The 18469-nt window shown below is 43.0% G+C and overlaps 1 protein-coding gene across 1 annotated transcript; it reads left to right on the top strand.

The window, feature by feature from the left end:
• The first annotated feature begins 2107 nt into the window (after positions 1-2107).
• SNRPB (small nuclear ribonucleoprotein polypeptides B and B1) lies at positions 2108-14067 on the top strand. Its single transcript, XM_078651886.1, has 7 exons — positions 2108-2244; positions 5127-5278; positions 9293-9404; positions 11136-11288; positions 11496-11619; positions 13365-13490; positions 13815-14067. The coding sequence occupies exons 1-7, from the start codon at positions 2242-2244 to the stop codon at positions 13847-13849; spliced, it is 705 nt and encodes a 234-aa protein (XP_078508012.1). The 5' UTR covers positions 2108-2241; the 3' UTR covers positions 13850-14067.
• Positions 14068-18469: the final 4402 nt, after the last annotated feature.

The following is an 18469-nucleotide window of genomic DNA, read 5'->3' as shown; positions in this document are numbered from 1 at the left end:
CCTCGTCTACGTCGACTTAAGTGCGGCATTTGACTGCGTCCAGCATGCGAAGCTTTGGCAAATACTCACTGACCTTGGTGTGGATCCCCCGATACTAACTTTTTTACGAGAACTCTACACAAATGCTGTAGGCCGAGTACGATTTGGTACCAGCGGCGAATTGTCTCGACCATTCCAAATAACGAAGGGTGTGAGGCAGGGATGTGTACTGGCTCCTTTCCTGTTCAACCTGTATACTAACGGGCTTGAACAGGCCATGCTGGAAGGGAGCCAGGACCTCCCTCAGATAAACCATCGCCCGATACCCACCCTTTTGTATGCTGATGATTCAGTTATTATAGCAAGGACTTTAAACCAACTCCAACTACAAATCAGCAAATACGCAGCATTTATGGACTCTCTTGGTCTCAAAATTAACATTAAGAAAACCTTCACAATGCATATTGGTCCCAGGATTAAAAAACCCAAACCAATAATGGTCGATAATAATAAACTGGAAAAAACCCCGGTCTACCCTTACTTGGGTATCCTAGTGGATGACGCTATGAATTGGCGAAAGGCAATTGAGGCCAGGAATCTCCATTTCCGTCGTGCAACTTCAGCACTAACCTCTTTTTCGAGGAAACTGGGGAAACCAGCTCCACCTGAACTCTTGGCTATATACTACGCAAAATGCCACAGTGTGGCCACTTATGGAGCTGGAATCTGGGGCCATGGACGCATCGACCAATTACAGGTCACTGAAAACGCCTTTATAAAGTACATCTTAGCCCTCCCTCAAAGTTCCCCGATATTAGCCTCACATCAAGAACTTGGCATGGAATACATCATTGACACCATTCGATGACAGCCCATTCTACTGTGGCATCGAATATGGTGTAAACCCGAATGCCATCTGACTCGCTCCCTCATTACTGACTGTTTAGCCCTGAGAAACTGGCGAAAAATCCCGTGGCTAACTTACATATGTAACTTTTTCAAAGACCTAGATCGTGAGTCCTACTTTGATGAACCGCCCTCAGTGGAAGACATTTCTAGGAAACAGTTAAAGCTACTGTGTATGGCCCATTTGAGGGATCTTCGGAACCAGGCAGAGATCATCAAACCACAAAATGAAAAAATTTGTGCTCTACAGTCTGGAAAATGCCTACAGCCCTACCTGACGTATTTCTTATCTAATCACGAAAAGTTTTTACTTACAAGACTACGCTTTAACATTTTCTTCCGTCTGGTTTCATTTCCGGATATGCACGACTGGTCGCGTAACCTGATGAACTGTCCCTGCGACGGACTCTCCCCACAATCCACGATGTCCTTTTTTGTAAATATTATAAATTACCAAGGAAAACGTGGATTATTCCCATTCTCCGAACCAGTGGATTTAGACAATCCTATCCAGCATTTCACTATTTGCAATCCCTAAAATCGCTACATGAAGCCAAACATATAGTGACTTTCCTTAAAGCGGTCTTAACAATACGTCGTAATGTCTCTAGCTAAACCGGAACTGTCTAGTACTTGTAAAATCACTTCTCTATTTTTTTGAAAATGTCTTTTTTATTGCGATGTAACCTTTTTTCTTACTTATGTGCTTAAAACTTTTAAACATGTACTTTTTATGATTATTCATATCAATAATCGAATAAAAGTTGATGAAACGAAACGAGACAATGTTGTCGAATAAAGTATTTAAACTTGAAAACTTGAAATGTCAATAAAAAATAAAAGTCTCCCGTCGTGAAACAGACTTCAGCGGCCCCGTGTATAACAAGCAGAGTCAGAACAATAAGCAAATTAAGTTGTAAATCGACGAATGTCGTCTAGAGCACGCATCAATGTAGTCCTATTTCAATTTCCATATCTGAATCAAGACACTACTTCCGGCGCTCATGATAAATATTCCGTCCACGTCACGATATATGAAAAGTTCCTCCTTTGTTCTTTCAGTCCATTGGATAGATATCGAATTTTGCTCGGGCATTTTTGTTTAATATACGTATGGTGTGCACAGCCCAACCCGAAACTCTTTCCAAGATGCCGCCTTATGGGGTATATTAATCATGGGAATATCTGGGGAACACTATTCAGGCTGCACCGGAAGAGAGCTTTCTTCTGAACTGCTTCCGGATAGTAGTCGTCACTTCCTGTATAAGTAACCGCCGGCGGGACGTCGCGTCCGTGGTGGAATTTTTTTTTCCTGAGTAGAATCCGTCGCCGATCGGCGGCATCCGAACCGCAACCATGGTAAGGAGGGATGGGAGACTGCTTGGGGCACCCTCTAGCCCGTGAAAGGGGTTATTTCAGGGTTCTGATGGAAGGAGGGCACCGGGACTGAAAATCATAGGGGTATTGGGGCCCACTGGTCCGGTGCAAGGTCCTGAGGAAATGGCGTAGTTTTGTTCGCAAGGGAGTTATCTTTTGCCCGGGCATGGAGGAAGGGTTGCTTCTTGGTCTGAGGCCCTAGAGTCTGCCGCGAGCCCAGGGAGAGGAGAGTAATGGGCGCCTTGGGAGCAGTTCATGCAGGCTGCGGTGTATGGACGGATGTGATCCACAAATAGGTGGTGCAACACTGTTGTGTAGAGGATGCCTTTTGTTCAAGTGGAGGGGAATTAATGGGTGTTGCGAATGTAGGAAGGGGGTGATGTGTAACTCTTACACCCCACCTCACGTTTGGGGTGTAGATGTAGGGCGGTGAGGGGTGGCCCGAGTTGCTATGGTCTGCCTTGAAAACGTTATTTTATTCGGCACCAAACTTTGCATTTTATACCACTGGGTTGCAGCGCCATTGTCACTAAAGGAGTATGGTTTACATACTAGCAGTCGCTCTTGGCCGAACGTAAAATCTGTTTGCCCGACGCCATCTTCTATTAGCTCAAGGAGCCATAGACAAGACTATTTCATTTATCAATAATCTTGCCAGATCGGATTATATGCTTATACTAGTGTGCTCTAGACACGATTTACCTGAGCTTGTTAGTACCAGTGGGCAAAACATGGAACCCTTGACGCTGACAAAGACACTTCACCCACGAACCTTATTTTTTTAGATTAGCATAACCTATTTCGCGCCCATCCCAATACCATGGTGTCCTGCCCAACAGCCCGTAATTACGGTGCCGGGTATATCGTTGATAGAGGGTCCTTCGCACGATTGCGATAGACAACGTACGGTTGGAACATTAACCGTTGGAACATTAACCAGCAGGGGAATCTGGCCTCGTTGAGCTACAAATAACTAACGCCCCTCGGCAGTTTATTTACGAGATTCGTGAGACCGAAGTATAGTTTGATAACCGGCTGTTCCTCTGATTTCGCATTGAGCAGTCTACCCATTGTCCCCCAGTGTTTGCACAACATTGTTTCTACTCAGAGCCGACATGTTTGCGTGTTGCACGTTGAACTAGCGAACCTCTGCAGCCCTCCTGCACTTAACTCCTCTAGTTCATTTTGAAAGTGCTGTTTTAAACCATGACGGTTATTGTAACGATTCAGGCAGGAATTAAACTGCGAAGTGGTAGCTCCATTTTTAATTTTTTTTTTTTTTTATTATAGATAGCTTAGTTTTGAATGTAAACTACCCTTTCTTAACGCTTTGTTTTGAAGTTCCATAGTGTGCAATTGCGCTCTTGTGCTGCTATATTTTTTGGGCTGGGGTACAACATGATTCTTTGTGATGTCCTTGTTGAAAGCGAGTTGTCGTTGTTGCAGCCTCGCATAAAGATGAGTTTCAGTTTACCTCAATGGCCACTACCCCGTCCCATGTACCCTCTCTAATAGCGTTGAGGGATGCCGAGGTACACTGCGTAGAACAGTTGTGCGAGCAGGTCAAAGTCAAAAGAAACTTATTTCGATTGATTCTACAATCATAAAAGTACAGTATAAAAAGTATTGCAACAATTTTAAAAAAAATTCAAGAATACAATAACTGCTACATAGAAAAAATATTAAATTAGTCTTTACAAAGAATCGTCAATACAGTGATGCCATGATTAGCAGAAGGCTATATACACGAAAATTTTGCACATAAAATTAACAATGCAGAAACCGCTAATTGAGAACGAATTTTCAGACATGCCTTTAGGTAGCAAGCTACACATTTTGCAACAAATTGAGTGTCTAAAAACAGTTGTCGCAAGGGCATCTAGTTAATTCACGTGTGCTCAGAAATTGGTAAGCAATCAAACACCCAACTAATGGCGATCCAATCCTCTTCTGGCATCCAACCTTATTTGACTTATTATCTGTCAAATTATGATATGTTTTAATAAGATTTCGTTTTGATTCTTTTTATCGTCTTGTCTCGTTCCCAGAGCTTTCAGACTGGCAACGTGAATTAACTAGATGCCCTTGCGACAACTGTTCCCCTCAGTCTACATTGCACATAATTCTGTTCTGTAGTTACTATGAGACCCCGCGTAAACGGTGGCTGGTTCCACTTCTTCGCCATTTAGGTCTCAGAAGATGTAGGCCTGCCCTTTTGACTCTACAGTTTTTAGACACTCGGAATTTGTTGCAAAATGTGTAGCTTGCTACCTAAAGGCATGTGCGAGCAGGTACATTATGTGGGCTTTTGGTGTGCCACTCAAAGAGCGTGACTTTAGATGTAGCTTCCAAGCCTTCCACCCCCTCTAATATCGGATGGAAGTGGGAGGCACAAATTATGCGACAGTGTCCCCAAAACTATGCAGCATAATGCACCCCATTCTTACTTAGTGTTTAGTTTTTAGTTTTTTTGTCTTCTCGTATATTTCACGTCATTGGCACACGTTTTACCAACCAATGTAGAAATGAGCAACATAGATTACTAGTTGAGCTTTGTGAAGGGCCTTCCGCTGCACACAAGTTCTAATGTTCTTGGTACCTCTTGGTCCGTTTGAGCTAAACTATATAATCTGCAATTTATGCAGCAGGTGATGAATTACGCGCAAATCCATAATTCAATGACAAGTCTCAGAATTTAATAGGTCCGGTGGATCTCTGTAAAGCTACTTAGGCTCATGGGTGGTTTCCTATAATGTGTTAAAATTTTTAGGATCGGCAGGAGCAAGTGTTTTTTATATGTAAAGTTATGACTTGTGTAGGGGGGGTGTTTATGATCTTAAGTAACTTAAAACTTCTCTCCTCAGACTGTGGGTAAGAGCAGCAAGATGCTTCAGCACATTGACTTCAGGATGCGCTGTATCTTGCAAGATGGTCGCATCTTCATTGGAACTTTCAAAGCCTTCGACAAGCACATGAACCTCATTTTGTGCGACTGCGACGAGTTCAGAAAGATCAAGTAAGAGCATTAGTTTTACCCTAGTCAAGAAATCCATAATCGGTGTTACCAGAACTAATCCCTTTTTTGCCATAAGTGCAATGTAAAATGTTTGCTCCATTGTCAGGTTTGGTATCATGCAGGTATTGAGATCTTTTGAGACTTATGACAAGAAGTTTGTATATTCTAAATAGCTTTTCATCGATTTCTATTTAGGTCGAACCTGCCAGACAGCACGAGCTTGTCTGGCTATGAAAGACATTGTGGGTTTACCTAGTACGCAGGAGGGCTTGCAGGCCGCCTCCCTCCCCAACCCCAGCATTTGTTATCGTTGGTTGGCTTAACACTCAACCCTAATAAGATGCTTCTTAATGGCATACCCTGTCCGTCCAGTCTGTTCCTTCCCTAGGAATGAAAATGAGAGGTACCCCTTAAATGAAAGTTAAGGGAATTAGGGTTAACCAACCGTAAATAAAGGGGAGATTCCCTTAAACTGGACAAGGTAACACTTAAGCTAAAAAGTCAAAAACAATACCAAGATTCATGTGTATAAAAAGAATTCTTACAGTTTATTGATAATGCAATTTAACATAACATAATTTAGGTGTCAAAAATAGAGTACGAATATACACCCAGTATTGTACGAATCCAATGTCTTACTTTTTTCTGTCTTTTTGTTTCAATTTTGCTGGTCAATATTGAAATTTAAGTGTATCTTTTATTGTCATTTTCTTGTTTTAATAAGTGGTGAGTGGTCTCTTTACTGTCCACTTTTTTAAAATTGTTTGCATTATCAATAAACTGTAAGAATTCTTTTTATACACATGAATCTTGGTATTGTTTTTGACTTTTTAGCTTAACTGTTCCTTCCCTAGACCATCCCAATTTACTTTTGTCCTTCCGCTGCTCATTTGTATGGCATTTCTTTGGTCTCATGCTATACAGATGCTCTGCCTGTTGAAACATTGTTCGCTTTGAATCTGCCCATACTTGCCTTTGCTTGCCTTCATTGCTTGCTTGTTTCTTGCTTGCTTGTGCTGGTTTTACTCGGTGCTTGTGCGTTTGGCACTCCCCAGGCACATGAACCAGTGGCGGCTCCTCTGCTAATGCAGAGTGGCATTGCCCCACTGCTTTGCAGCAGTGGAACAAAATAACTTTTATTTTGTCCTGCTGTGACAGCTTGGCGGGGCTGCTCTGCTCTCAGAGCAGGGTAAGGTGGTGTGTACACTCAGTTAGTGCGCATAAATGTTTGGCAGTCTGTCTCTGTATTGCAGTCTGGGTGGAGGACACGCCCAGGCTCCTAGTGTCTTGTCTGAGTGCCGAACCACAGCACTCAGACCAATCACAGAGCTGCAGTGCAGTGTTATGATTGTTTTAGGAGAGCCTAGCTGTACTTCCTGTTCCGTAGACCCTCGCTCTTGCATAAGGAGAGATGTGGCGAGGAGGTAAGGTTTGATAATACACCATTGCCACCTCCAATTCGTGCCAGCCACCTATGTCTTCTTCCACTGCCTGCTTAGCAGGCATGACCTTTTTTTTAATTTAATCACTCCCCGGGAATGCACGTGTGGTGTGTGCTTGCATCATTTTGTGTGCATTCACATGCTTGGATTTTATTTACCAATCCAACTCATATCAGGCCATATCTCACACCACAAAAAGAAGCAGACTTTACTGATATGAGTATCAGATGTGAGTCCCGTGCGCTCCACACCACTGGTGTCATGCTATCTTGGCTGATGACAGCTGATAGCCAGAAACCGGTCCTAGGGTGCTTGATTCTGGTCCAGGAAAGACATGGCTTAGAAGTTCAGGCTGGACTGTTCCCATGAGGCACAGGGTCAAGACTGATTTGCATATGGCCATGTCTGAACTGGGGTGGTGTTGAGTGCAAAAAAACAATGGATTTAGGCCCAGATCTCTGTACTCGAGTGAATGTATGACATTGTTCTGCATTCTGTCCAACTGTTTTGCACTTTTTAGGTAGAGCCTGGGCGGCCCATGCACTTCTCTGCGAGGCATGCTGTATTGTATGGACTTAAAGCTCCACCTTCGCTCTGCCCAGGATTTTCCTTGGTTTGTCATTGTCCACTGTAAACTGTGGCTGTTAATTGGTCAAAAGGCTTATTAGTCCCTCCTTAGTACTGCCATGTCTCATTTTGTAACCTCCCATGGAGACACCCCTGTTGCATGTATTCCTCGGTATGCTTCATTTAGTGTCTGAACATTATTTCCCCAAATAGCTTTGTCCTGCTTACTGTTGCAGGCATGACCGGCTTTATCCTAACGCTTAAATAAAAAATATAGCACACAATTGTAATGCAATAGGTCTCGCATTTGCAAGTTTAACATATTGGCCTTGTAAATGACTGCCTTTTATTTATCAGTTTTAGAAACCACCAATACTAAGAGGCCTCTGCTCCAATGATGTCATTGGGTCACAGTTCACAATGCACAGGCAACAGTCTTTGGTGATCTTGTTACATTTCTGACAAGTGGGTTTTCAGCTTCCACTTTTATTCAGTCTCACCAAGCACAAATGTAATTTAGTACCTACCCCTTTCGAAATGTGTTTGGCTCTTTGACATGCCCTCTCCTGTGCTGTTCTTTGATAAGCGGGCTGTCAGACTGCTGCAATGACACCATAGCTGCTGGACCCACAGACTAGCTTCATGGGTGCAGCAAAGAGGCACCTCAGCAACACTTGAATCTCAAAGGATTAAGCCTCTTCTCTTTTAGTTTTGTGTTCTTGTAGTGTTTGCGTTACTAGTTCCATAACTGCTCCAGCACCCTTTCTGAATTACAAGATGCCTTTTAGTGGGCACATGGGGTGCACTTCTCCCTTGAAATGTCATCAATCCACTTCTCCTGTCTGACTCTGCTGTCCACACCTCTCTCTCAAGATTTTCCAAGCCCTATGGTTCCCAAAATGGAACCCACACGCCTTCTCTATCACACACTAAGGTGCACACTTCACAGCTCTACGTTCCTCATGACAGCCAAGCACGTTGCAAATAGCTGTGGAACTTGAACTAAGGGGTTCAGAGGGGCTCCACTGCCTTGATGTGGTGAATGCAGCCCCATCACTCTTCTGCTCAACAACCTGGTATTCTTCCACTTCGGCAACTCTGGGTGAGAACAGTAGCCTAGCCTGTTATAAGGGATGTGCTTTTGGCTCCCCACACAGTCTATGGTGGTCCATCAAGCTAGTCCTAGGTCATGGCACGCATGAGCAGTGTATGTCGCATGACCATTTAGAACACGAGATCCAGACCCACACGCAGCTCGGATGCTTCAGGTTAAGGTGCATCGTGTATGTTACCACGCAGGTGGCTTTTCCGACGAGCAGCACATCCCCTCTAAAAGTCCAGCTCTAGATTTGCCTCTTTACCTGCTAAGTAGTAAGTGGCCCCTTTTGTTCTATTTAAGAACACCCAGAATACATAAAAGGTTCCAGAAATCCAGAGTTGGTAAGGACGCCAACCTGTGAGGCCATTGAGATCGCTTGATATTTGGTGATGTACTCCTGTTACCTAGTCTGTACAACTCGGTGGGTCGCTGGGTTTAATTTACTATCTATCCTGGAAAACGAGAATCCCACAATCGACACTTTTCTATCTGATTACTGTTGTTAAATCGCATCGTGCTTCTTGAACAGGAGCGCTGTTGAATAGCCATTGAACCTGCTGCGTTGTTGGTTACCTCTTTTTTTTTTTTTTTTTCGCCAAGAACCACGTTTCACCTGTTGCAGTAAGCACTCCCTTTAGGGAAAGCAACGACAAATCACGATCTGCATTTTTTTTTAAAAATCCCTGCATTTTTTTTAATCCCTACAATAGCTCAGTATTTTGACATGACTTTAATTTGATTCTTCAGAACATTAATTTGTCATGTTAGTACTTGTGAAGGTGCCCACATTACCCAGAGTATCCTGGCGCCTTGGAAAGAGCTCACTAGGCTGCCTGAGAGCTAGGTTTTGTTTTTATAAATTTAAGGGTGGAACTGGCATCACTTTTATTTTTTTCTGTCTTGCAGGCCCAAGAATTCTAAACAACCAGAACGTGAAGAGAAGAGAGTCCTGGGGTTGGTGCTTCTCCGAGGGGAAAACTTGGTGTCCATGACTGTAGAGGGACCACCGCCAAAAGATGTAAGTGATGCTAACCTGTATTAAATATTTCTGGTCTAGCGTGCCGATTTGCTTTCTCCCCTAAAGAGCCATAATTATGTGGACACGCGGGCTGTGAACTTTGCCCGGTAGCACAGTTGCTGTTTTGTATTTGTAAACTGGTTGGGGAGAGGGCTGAAATTATTCTACGCACCAACACTTGCAGGAGTAAAAATCCCTATAGTCGTGTTTGCAGACAACACCCTCATAATTTCAAAAACTCAGTGGTCGGCAGAGGGCACTAACTAGATTGGAAGGATTCTGCAATGATCATTCCTGGTAACTAATGCAGATAAACAAAGTTTATGGTTCTTCATAGACGTCTGGCCATTAAGGGAAGGTTTTTTAACTACTTCTTACTTGATCAAACTGACGTCTTTAAATATTTGGGAATAACACTAGGGAGCAAACTCTAATGGGAGCCGCAGATAGAAACCTTGGCACTCAAACATTGCCACTTGACCGGAGCCTTGCTGAAAGAGTTCCAAGTTTTCGAAGACCCAGCCCATACTACTATTGCTAAAAATTTACAACTCTTTAGTTGTAGCTTCCGTTACCTATGGTGCAAAGCTTTGGAGCTTTGATAACTTAACTCCACTAACCCTAGCGTAAAAATAAGTTTGAGAAACTCCATTGGTGTACCACAGAGTATCCCTATAAACCCAGCCTACTATAATCTAGGATGTAGAGGACTGGATGACTTCGCTATGTTTTGCACCAAAGCGTATTGGCGTAGACTACCCCAGAGCTGCAGCACTGTGCCTCTGCTTCAAAAGATTTCTGGGCATTTGATACAGCATGTAAAATAAAATGGCTGCAAAATATTAAAGCCACTCTGATAAATATGGGTGTGACATTTATGGGAAGACCCAGAGGGCCAGCAGTTTCCCTCCCAAAAAGATTTGAAGGACCTCTAGTTCATGGTGGCGAGGAGGTACATAACAGCCTGATTCTTAATCGCTGGCAGAAATTTCTGGAGCACAAGCCCTGTCCCCATTATGAGTCATACTGGGACGTTCTCTCCAAACCCAGAGGCAGACGCCTTTACCTACAATTTCGGGTAGGTACGCTACCTATACACTCATTCACATGTAAATATTACAACTCAAATGATAACAAATGTAAGTTGTGTATAAGGCAGGAGGAAACCTACTCGGATATATTTGTCTAACCGAAAATAGCTGTTGCAAATAGTTAGGTTTCCATTGTACAGTGTATGCAAAGCTCTGATGTTTGTATCATGTTTTTATAACTTTTTTGTTATGCGGCTGATCTTCTTAATATCTCTTTAATATGTGGAAAGTAATCGTTTTTAACGCTTAAACTTTAGAATTATTAATGTTATGTTTCTTTTTAACCGTTGGGTGTATTGTTTCTCGTCTTGAGTGATCGAAATAATGACTTGAATTGAATTTGAACGTAATACTGGGAAGTGCATACTTGAGATAACAGGGGCACACGCAAGGCTTATGCTTTCCTTACATGTAAGCCCTCCTAAAGCACAAGCGTCTAGCATACGTCCCTGTAGGCGAGTAACGTCTGCCATCAAACCGACACAGTTCTTGTCTTACGGTATAAAGTAGAATTATTGAGCATGGCTCATTGCAGGGCATCTAGGCAACTTCAGTGAGCAGTATAAAGAAGCAGTTCCTGTCTATGGTGTGGCCACATTGGCCTTTCGCTCTGGCTAATACGATTATTTTTTTCTTGCAGACTGGTATTGCCCGTGTTCCGCTAGCAGGAGCTGCAGGAGGCCCTGGTGTTGGCCGTGCTGCAGGTAGAGGAGTGCCAGCAGGTGCCCCGATGCCACAGGCACCTGCCGGTTTGGCCGGTCCAGTCCGAGGTGTTGGTGGACCGTCCCAACAGGTAAGGGTTATAGCTGAAAGCTCTCAACATAAGGATTTTTTTTTTGTATGAGTAGCATGGTTTTAGGCACTAGCAGGTTGTAGTTGGTTCGGGATATATTTATTAGGCGGATTACTGTGCACAATACTGACGTGTTGCCTCTTGGTGAAAAGTGTCATCTATTTTATTTCTTCACAAAATGATTAACTTGGTGTTCCTGCCTCACAGGTGATGACTCCACAGGGCAGAGGAGGCCCCCTTGGTGCCAGTATCGCGGGAGCACCAACACCCTACCAGCCAGGTGGCAGGGGTGGACCACTCCCTCCGATGGGCAGAGGCGCACCACCTCCAGGTATGCAAGCAACTGACTCAAAGGGTGGAAAATACCAGTCTTAAGTGGATGACCTGCTATGGATACAGTTTATTTTTAATCTGAGTTGGTGGGGGCAGGCTGGATTTGTATTTATGCACTAGGTCAGTGGTTCCCAAACTTTTGACTACTGTGGACCCCCACTGACTCACCACTGGAAGCCGGGGATCCCCAAGCAATTTGTAGGATTACATTTCAAACATTAAAACAGTAATTCAAACAAAATAAACACACATGCACACAAAAGAAACTCTAAATACTAAGGATTTTAGGGGCACATTTGCAAGCCCCATCCCCATGGGAACGTCACTTTTTGCGATGTTCCCGTGGCGATAAGGGCTTTGCCTTATTTACAAGGCAGCGTTGAGCCACTTAGTGTTAACGCTGCCTTGCAAATAAAACCCCCTTTCATGCAATACTTGGCGTGAAAGAGGTGGCATTGGGTGTTGCGGTGGGCGTTCCACTGCAACACCCATTGATTTTGACGCTGCCTCCTATTTACAAGGGCAGCGTGAATAGGAGGCTGCGCCAAAATTAAAACCAGGATACACCTGGTCTTAACTTAACGAAAAGAAACGCTTTATTTCTCCTAGATTTCACTTTTTCCATGTGTGCTGCCTTATGCAGTACACAAGAAAAAGCAAAACGCCATGAATTGTTTGTTCAGGAAGGTGACCCCTCCTGCACATACACAATCTTTAAAAAAAAAAAAATACATTTTGTAACTTCCATGTGTGCTGCATTAAGCAGAACACATAGAAGTGACTAAACAGAATTTCAAGACTGTTTATGTGCAGAAAGGAGGACCTTCCTGTACATAAACCATCTTCCCCTGCACGCAGACATTCTTGCACTATGGTGCAAGAGTGCCTGCATTGGGAAATCCTGCTAAGTGTAGCGAGCAGGCGTTTCAGTAGTGGCGGAGCATGTCGTTAAGCCAAGGAGGCTAATGACACGCTCCTCCACTTCTGTTGTAAATATCCCTCTTAATATTTTACATTGAAAGAATTTTCAAAAAAAACAAATTAATGGGAAGATTGGTGCTGCATCCCAGTGACTTAACTTTTAAATGGCTGGTTTTATTTTGCAGTACGAGGCTCCTGCCCCTGCCAGGGCCAGACTGAAAACCAAAAGCAGCCCTAGAAAATGTTTTCGGACAAGTCCCCATACGGTGCATACCAAGTGCTGTGAGAGCCTGGCCACTACCGAGGGGGCTTAGGAAGACTCTCCCCAAAATTTTTTGGGAAACAAAGGTGCAGTCTCCAAACACATTTATCATTACATATTAATTTTTTTTACCTTAAGAATAGTAAATGAAGACCTTACTATGCACCATGGTAGGACAATCTGGAGGAAAAATAAGTTACTGACAAAAGCAGTAACCCACTCACCTATGCACATAAAATACCTTATACATGTTCTTTCAAGTACACATGTTAACCCTATGTGCTACATTTGATTAATGTACCTCTCTCCAGCAGGTACATTAATCACTGGAGTGATCTTGACACATTTATTGTTGCCTAAAAACTGCTAATTATACAAGAAACTTTGCAGTGCTTTTAAAACTGCTGCCTGCGGACCCCCTGGGAATGTGTCAAGGACCCCTGGGGGTCCGCGGACCACAGTTTGGGAAACATTGCTCTAGGCTTATTGCGCTCCTAAATTGTTTAAATGTCTGTCCTTTTAGCTTGCTATTAACTTTGATTTTCCCTGATCTCCTCCAGGCATGATGGGACCACCTCCTGGAATGAGGCCCCCAATGGGTCCACCTATGGGCATGCCCCCCGGCAGAGGTGCTTCAATGGGTATGCCGCCTCCTGGCATGAGGCCCCCACCCCCTGGAATGAGAGGTGAGTTCAAGATTCAGGAGCAATGATTTTCTGGTTTAAAGCCGCATTACTTTTGTGGATTAAGGATTATGCCACTTGCTGAGTTTAGTTAAGACTTTCCATTTTGGCAGGATTACTCTAAAATCCAGTACTGGGTGCTTTTAGGTTGTTCTTAAAAGGAGTGCTTTTAGAAAGGGTGCACTAATTATTTTATTAAATACGACCTGCAGGCAGGTTGTAGTGTCCTCTTAATTGGTGCCATCTATGTAGTTTTTATCCAGCCCTGCCTTAAATGGCATGTTTTAAAAACTTAACCTGCAAGACTAATATTTTTCCCTTTTACAGGTCCACCACCTGGTATGCGGCCACCCAGGCCATAAGTCTAGTGATGTTGGCTTGTTCGTGGATTGAAAGTTTCATCGTGGAGTGCCGCATATGGTGAATGGATGTCTAGTCTTAACACTTTCTTGTTGCTGGGATCCTAGTGCCGTGGAAAGTGTCTCAGTCTAGAGGAACACTGTCCGAAGGTCCTGTTTGTGTACATTTTTCTAATTTACTTGTAAATGTTACTGTTTTTAAATAAACTTCTGAAAAGTTACAGCTTCGTCTTATTAATTGCTGTTGTGGATGTGACTTGCGTTACAGAACTATCTACATTATATGAACCCATTGACCAGCTTGTCAGTCAAGCAAGGTTTTGGTAGTCGCTGTTCCCAGTGGCTTGAAAAATTGATTTGTCTGATCTCTTTGCTTGATCAATAAACACTTGAATTTGTGGTGCATGCCCCATTACTTACCTGCTGATCAGAGTGAACAATTTGTGGGAAGGAGAGAAGTAAGTTGGTGATCAAGTTTTGTTTTTATAGGCAGAGTAGAGCTCCCAATTTGGCATTATTGCTAACTGACCAAAGAGCCATCCCTATGTTTTTGAAAAGGTTTTCTGCCCGGTTTCTGTTAAATCCCACACTGCCGTAAAATTGAATGGCAGGCTGTAAATGCATATGATCTGCATACTCCAGCTATCTAGTGTTGGGCTCTGAGGTTTGCGTTATTTTTTCAGTTTTTTAAATCGCATGTTCTGACTCCTCCCTAAGTGGGCAGTGCACATGGGCACCAATCACGTTAGAATATATATGGAGTGCAGTTGTGTAGCATGGTGCACTAAACACTGGTGGTCATCTAGTTAATAGTAGAGATGTGTAATGAACACAAGCTTCATGATGTGGGTGCATTGGGATCAATGTTACCCATTCATAGCATGTGTGATGGTTGGTTGACGCATGTTGTACATAGACTGAAAAGCAGGACCCACATTAAGCAGTGGCTGATGCAAATGCCCGTAAGGCGGTCTGGCGGCCAATAGCTAGTTGTCTGCCCAGGATGTCCATACAATTATACCTGTTAAATTGGTGGGGGTAGTCCAGGCTGCTGCTTTACAGATGTCAGCTAGCAGGATGTGCCCCAAAAATGCCATAGCTGCTCCGTTATTGCATGTGGAGTAGAACCGCAGAATGAAGCCTTGCAGCTCAGTGGTTTAGTTAAGATGGAGTAGTTCTACCATTTTGAGATGAATTTTAGGTTCGTGGTCTGAACATTAGGCTTATGAACCTGAATGAAAGGGTGCTTGAAGGGGAGTGCTTGCATCTCACCAATGCATCTGAGGGAATTAATGACCACAAAAGCCACCTTCTAGGAAATGAACTCAAGGTAGCATGTGTGAAGGCTTAAATTGTGGGCCCCATGAGGACTAGATTAATCTGCCACGCAGGGACAGGAGGTATTCTGTGAAGTATGTCCTCCGGGAAAGCCTTGATTGTTGGAATCCTGAGTAGGGATGAATTGTCTCTATTTTGCACGTAACCTGCAAAAGCCAAGTGTAGGTTTTTTGGTGTGCAGGCCTGATAATCTGCAGATGTAAAAATGGCAGGCAATGTCCTAAATGTTTTACGGGGGGTTTGGAAATACAGTAGTGGACAAATACTTTCCGCTTTATGGCGTAACGGGCCTGTACAGTGACTGCATTTTGTAACATGAAAGACTTACAAATGTCCATGTCCTCTACTAGATAGCTCGAGTATGTATAGCATTTGAGTCAAAGGCACGACATGCTACCAAACTGGTAATTTTTTTTAGATTTTCTAGCAATAGTTATTTTTGGACATGGGTCAGAGTGCACTTTTCCCTTCCCTTCCTCATGCTGCCCCAACTTCTACCCATTGCCTTCACTGAGACCGTGCAAAAATAGTGGATTAATTTCTTCCCAATTTGAATAGACTTTGAAATAATAAAAATATGGTTAGTTCAGGCTTCCTCCTCAGTTGACTTCTAAAGTTTAACAAATATTAACCCCCGACCACTAGTAACTTGTGTATCTTGGCAATATTCAACTAACAACAAAATGGAGTTCAACCACAGTGGCCGGGGGGGGGAGGGGGGTGGTCTGTTTTCTGACTCCGTTTACTGACTGGGATATGGGCAACCACCCTAAAATTGGGGTGGGTTTAAGATGTTGGAGGCTGCAGATCCTGGGTGATCTTCAGTTCAGCCTCCCTGCTCAGTAGTACTATGAGGATCTTGTAACTACTGGATGACTTAAGTTTATAGAGATACTACAGAGGCCATGCTTACTACTCCTGGTGGTGTAGCATATCTCGGAGCTTTTTTTCACAGACCAACAGCCTGATTTCAAAGACTTGCATATTTTATCCAAATTTAGGAGGGGAGTAACAGCCATGCATAGGTTCTAATCTTGATCAGATTTCTTTTTACGCTGCAGAGGAGGCTTCCTGTGCCCATGCGATCTAAGACTAAGTAATGGCTGAAGGTTTCAGTAGTTGTCCTTGCGATGGACAAGATGGTAATCCAGAGCCTTTCAGAGGTTCTGCTTTAGGAGCACTCCAGTCTTAAGCTTGGTTTCATAGTCTTGTTAGAAAAACTTCTGGATAATTTGTTATGCACTCCGACCGTATAACACAATGGTTCTTTCTGGGGAAATCTGGGCAGGGGGAGTTACTTTGGACCAAAAAAATGGGCTTGTGAGTTGAATTACTTCAAATAATCTTGGGACATTGATCTGGTCATGCTTTCACACAAGTCCTTAAAATTGCATGCTGCTGCATTGGAAAACTAGCACAGACTAAGCTAATTGGTTTTGTCTTTAAAACGTAACTGCAAAGCTATTGGCTTTTCCAATCTTTGACTTTGTTTATATAAAAAAAGTTATAAATAATACAGGATAAAAAAAGCCAGCGCAATTTATGGTATCTTAAAACTAGATTGAATTCCATGTTGCAATTTTTATACATTGCATGCTTTTTTCAAACGCTTTTTAACTCGACCAGATTTTAAAACGATTAAGGCTGTGTCTGAATATTAAGGGAACAGTTGCCAAAGTCTAATTGATTCAGCCATTTGCTCCTCTGAGAGCTGATGTATGGGCCTCCAGGAGAAAGTTCACCTTCTGACTCAGTAGCTAGAGAAGTTGGGTGGTAGATGGCCCTTCAGAGCTCTAAATGCCTGTGCCGTAGTTGTAGAGAAGATTTATTGTAACAGGTGCTGCGCAGCAGCTCAACAGCAAGGCAGATCATCAACTGTAAATCAGTAATTCAAAACACATTCTAAATGGAACTGAAGAGACAAGGGAAAAAACGGAGAGGGAAGAGTTCCAGAAAGACTAGTGAAAACATTAGCAAAACACTACACATAGCTTGTGCTTTTATGCAATATTTAGGGTGAGAAGATAACACTTAAAGTCTGCTCTTCAACATACGCCCTAAAAAAAGTTCTGCTAAATGTGAGCAATGGAAAATGCACATTGGCCAGTCAAAAGTATTGTAAAAGACTATGCTGCAGGGGAGGAAGACTAGGGCAAGCAATTGAATAAAAAACATTGGCAAGGCAAATGTTTCTCACCCATATGAGAACTATTGGATTTGGCAAGGTGTCTTAGCTACTGTGACTGCTGTTCAGCATAGTTGGGTTCCTGGAGTGAATTAGAGTAAAAAGAGACTAAACGTATGCACACACATTGTCCTCCTGTGCTCTTCTAAAGCACTTCGTTTAAATCCTTTGGGCCACGTTTGTGCTAGAACAAAAAATACCATAATTGCAGCGTGAGCATTAAGAAATCAATGTGTAATTAATCCATGCTCCACACAAAATAAGTGACGCAGGAACAGACGCCTGAGACGGGACGTTGAATTAAAAGGCATTTAAGAAGCATGGTGGTGATGACGAAGGGTGGGCCCAGAGCCCCTTTTAATGATGCCTGCAGGCTCAACCTAAATTGCAAACCAATGAGTGACATGGCAAATACACAATAAACCAGGATGGGCTGAAAGCTCAGTTTAAGTTTACAAAGGGGTTTTGCAACCAGACAGTTCTTTGATGTGCAAGACCTAAAAACGACCATGTTGTAGACTATGAATCTTAAGACCCGGAGGATCAGATGTGATCACAGCATACTTTTTAAATGGTTACTAGTCCCTTATGTTTAACAGTTAAATTACCTCTGAGAAGGTCTAACGATGCACTGTAGGAAAGCAGATTATTTGGGGTGAACGAAGGATAAGGCAGCCACCTGCTAAATGTCGTCTTTTCAATAAACCTGTGCTCAGTCCTTGGTAACGTTACCATAACAGCGAGGCTTCAATATAAGGCAATGTGTGAAGTATTTAAGCAGATCATACAAGTAGAAAGTCGGACAATTTCACAGCCAATTTGAAATTAAAGCTCATAACAAACCCAATAAGGAACATTAATTTTGTATTTAAAGTGAAAATGTCACTAAAGTGCAAAGCGCCATAAATACTCTATGGGAGTGGTAGACTGGGCCCTGTAGGAAGTTGGCTCTGTATATACTATACCAAAGTACGGTTTAGTGTGCACAGTCCAGTGGATCCCCAAAGGTTTACAGGGGTAAGGAAAATCAACATTTTCTAAATACAAACTCGAGAAAGGGACTTGGTTGTTTCAGATTCCCCCCCCTATAAATCTAATAG

This window comes from Lissotriton helveticus, chromosome 7, assembly GCF_964261635.1.
Source record: "Lissotriton helveticus chromosome 7, aLisHel1.1, whole genome shotgun sequence".
Classification (NCBI taxonomy): domain Eukaryota; kingdom Metazoa; phylum Chordata; class Amphibia; order Caudata; family Salamandridae; genus Lissotriton; species Lissotriton helveticus.
The sequence above is the reverse complement of the archived record's forward strand: the minus strand, read 5'-3'. Positions and strand labels throughout refer to the sequence as shown.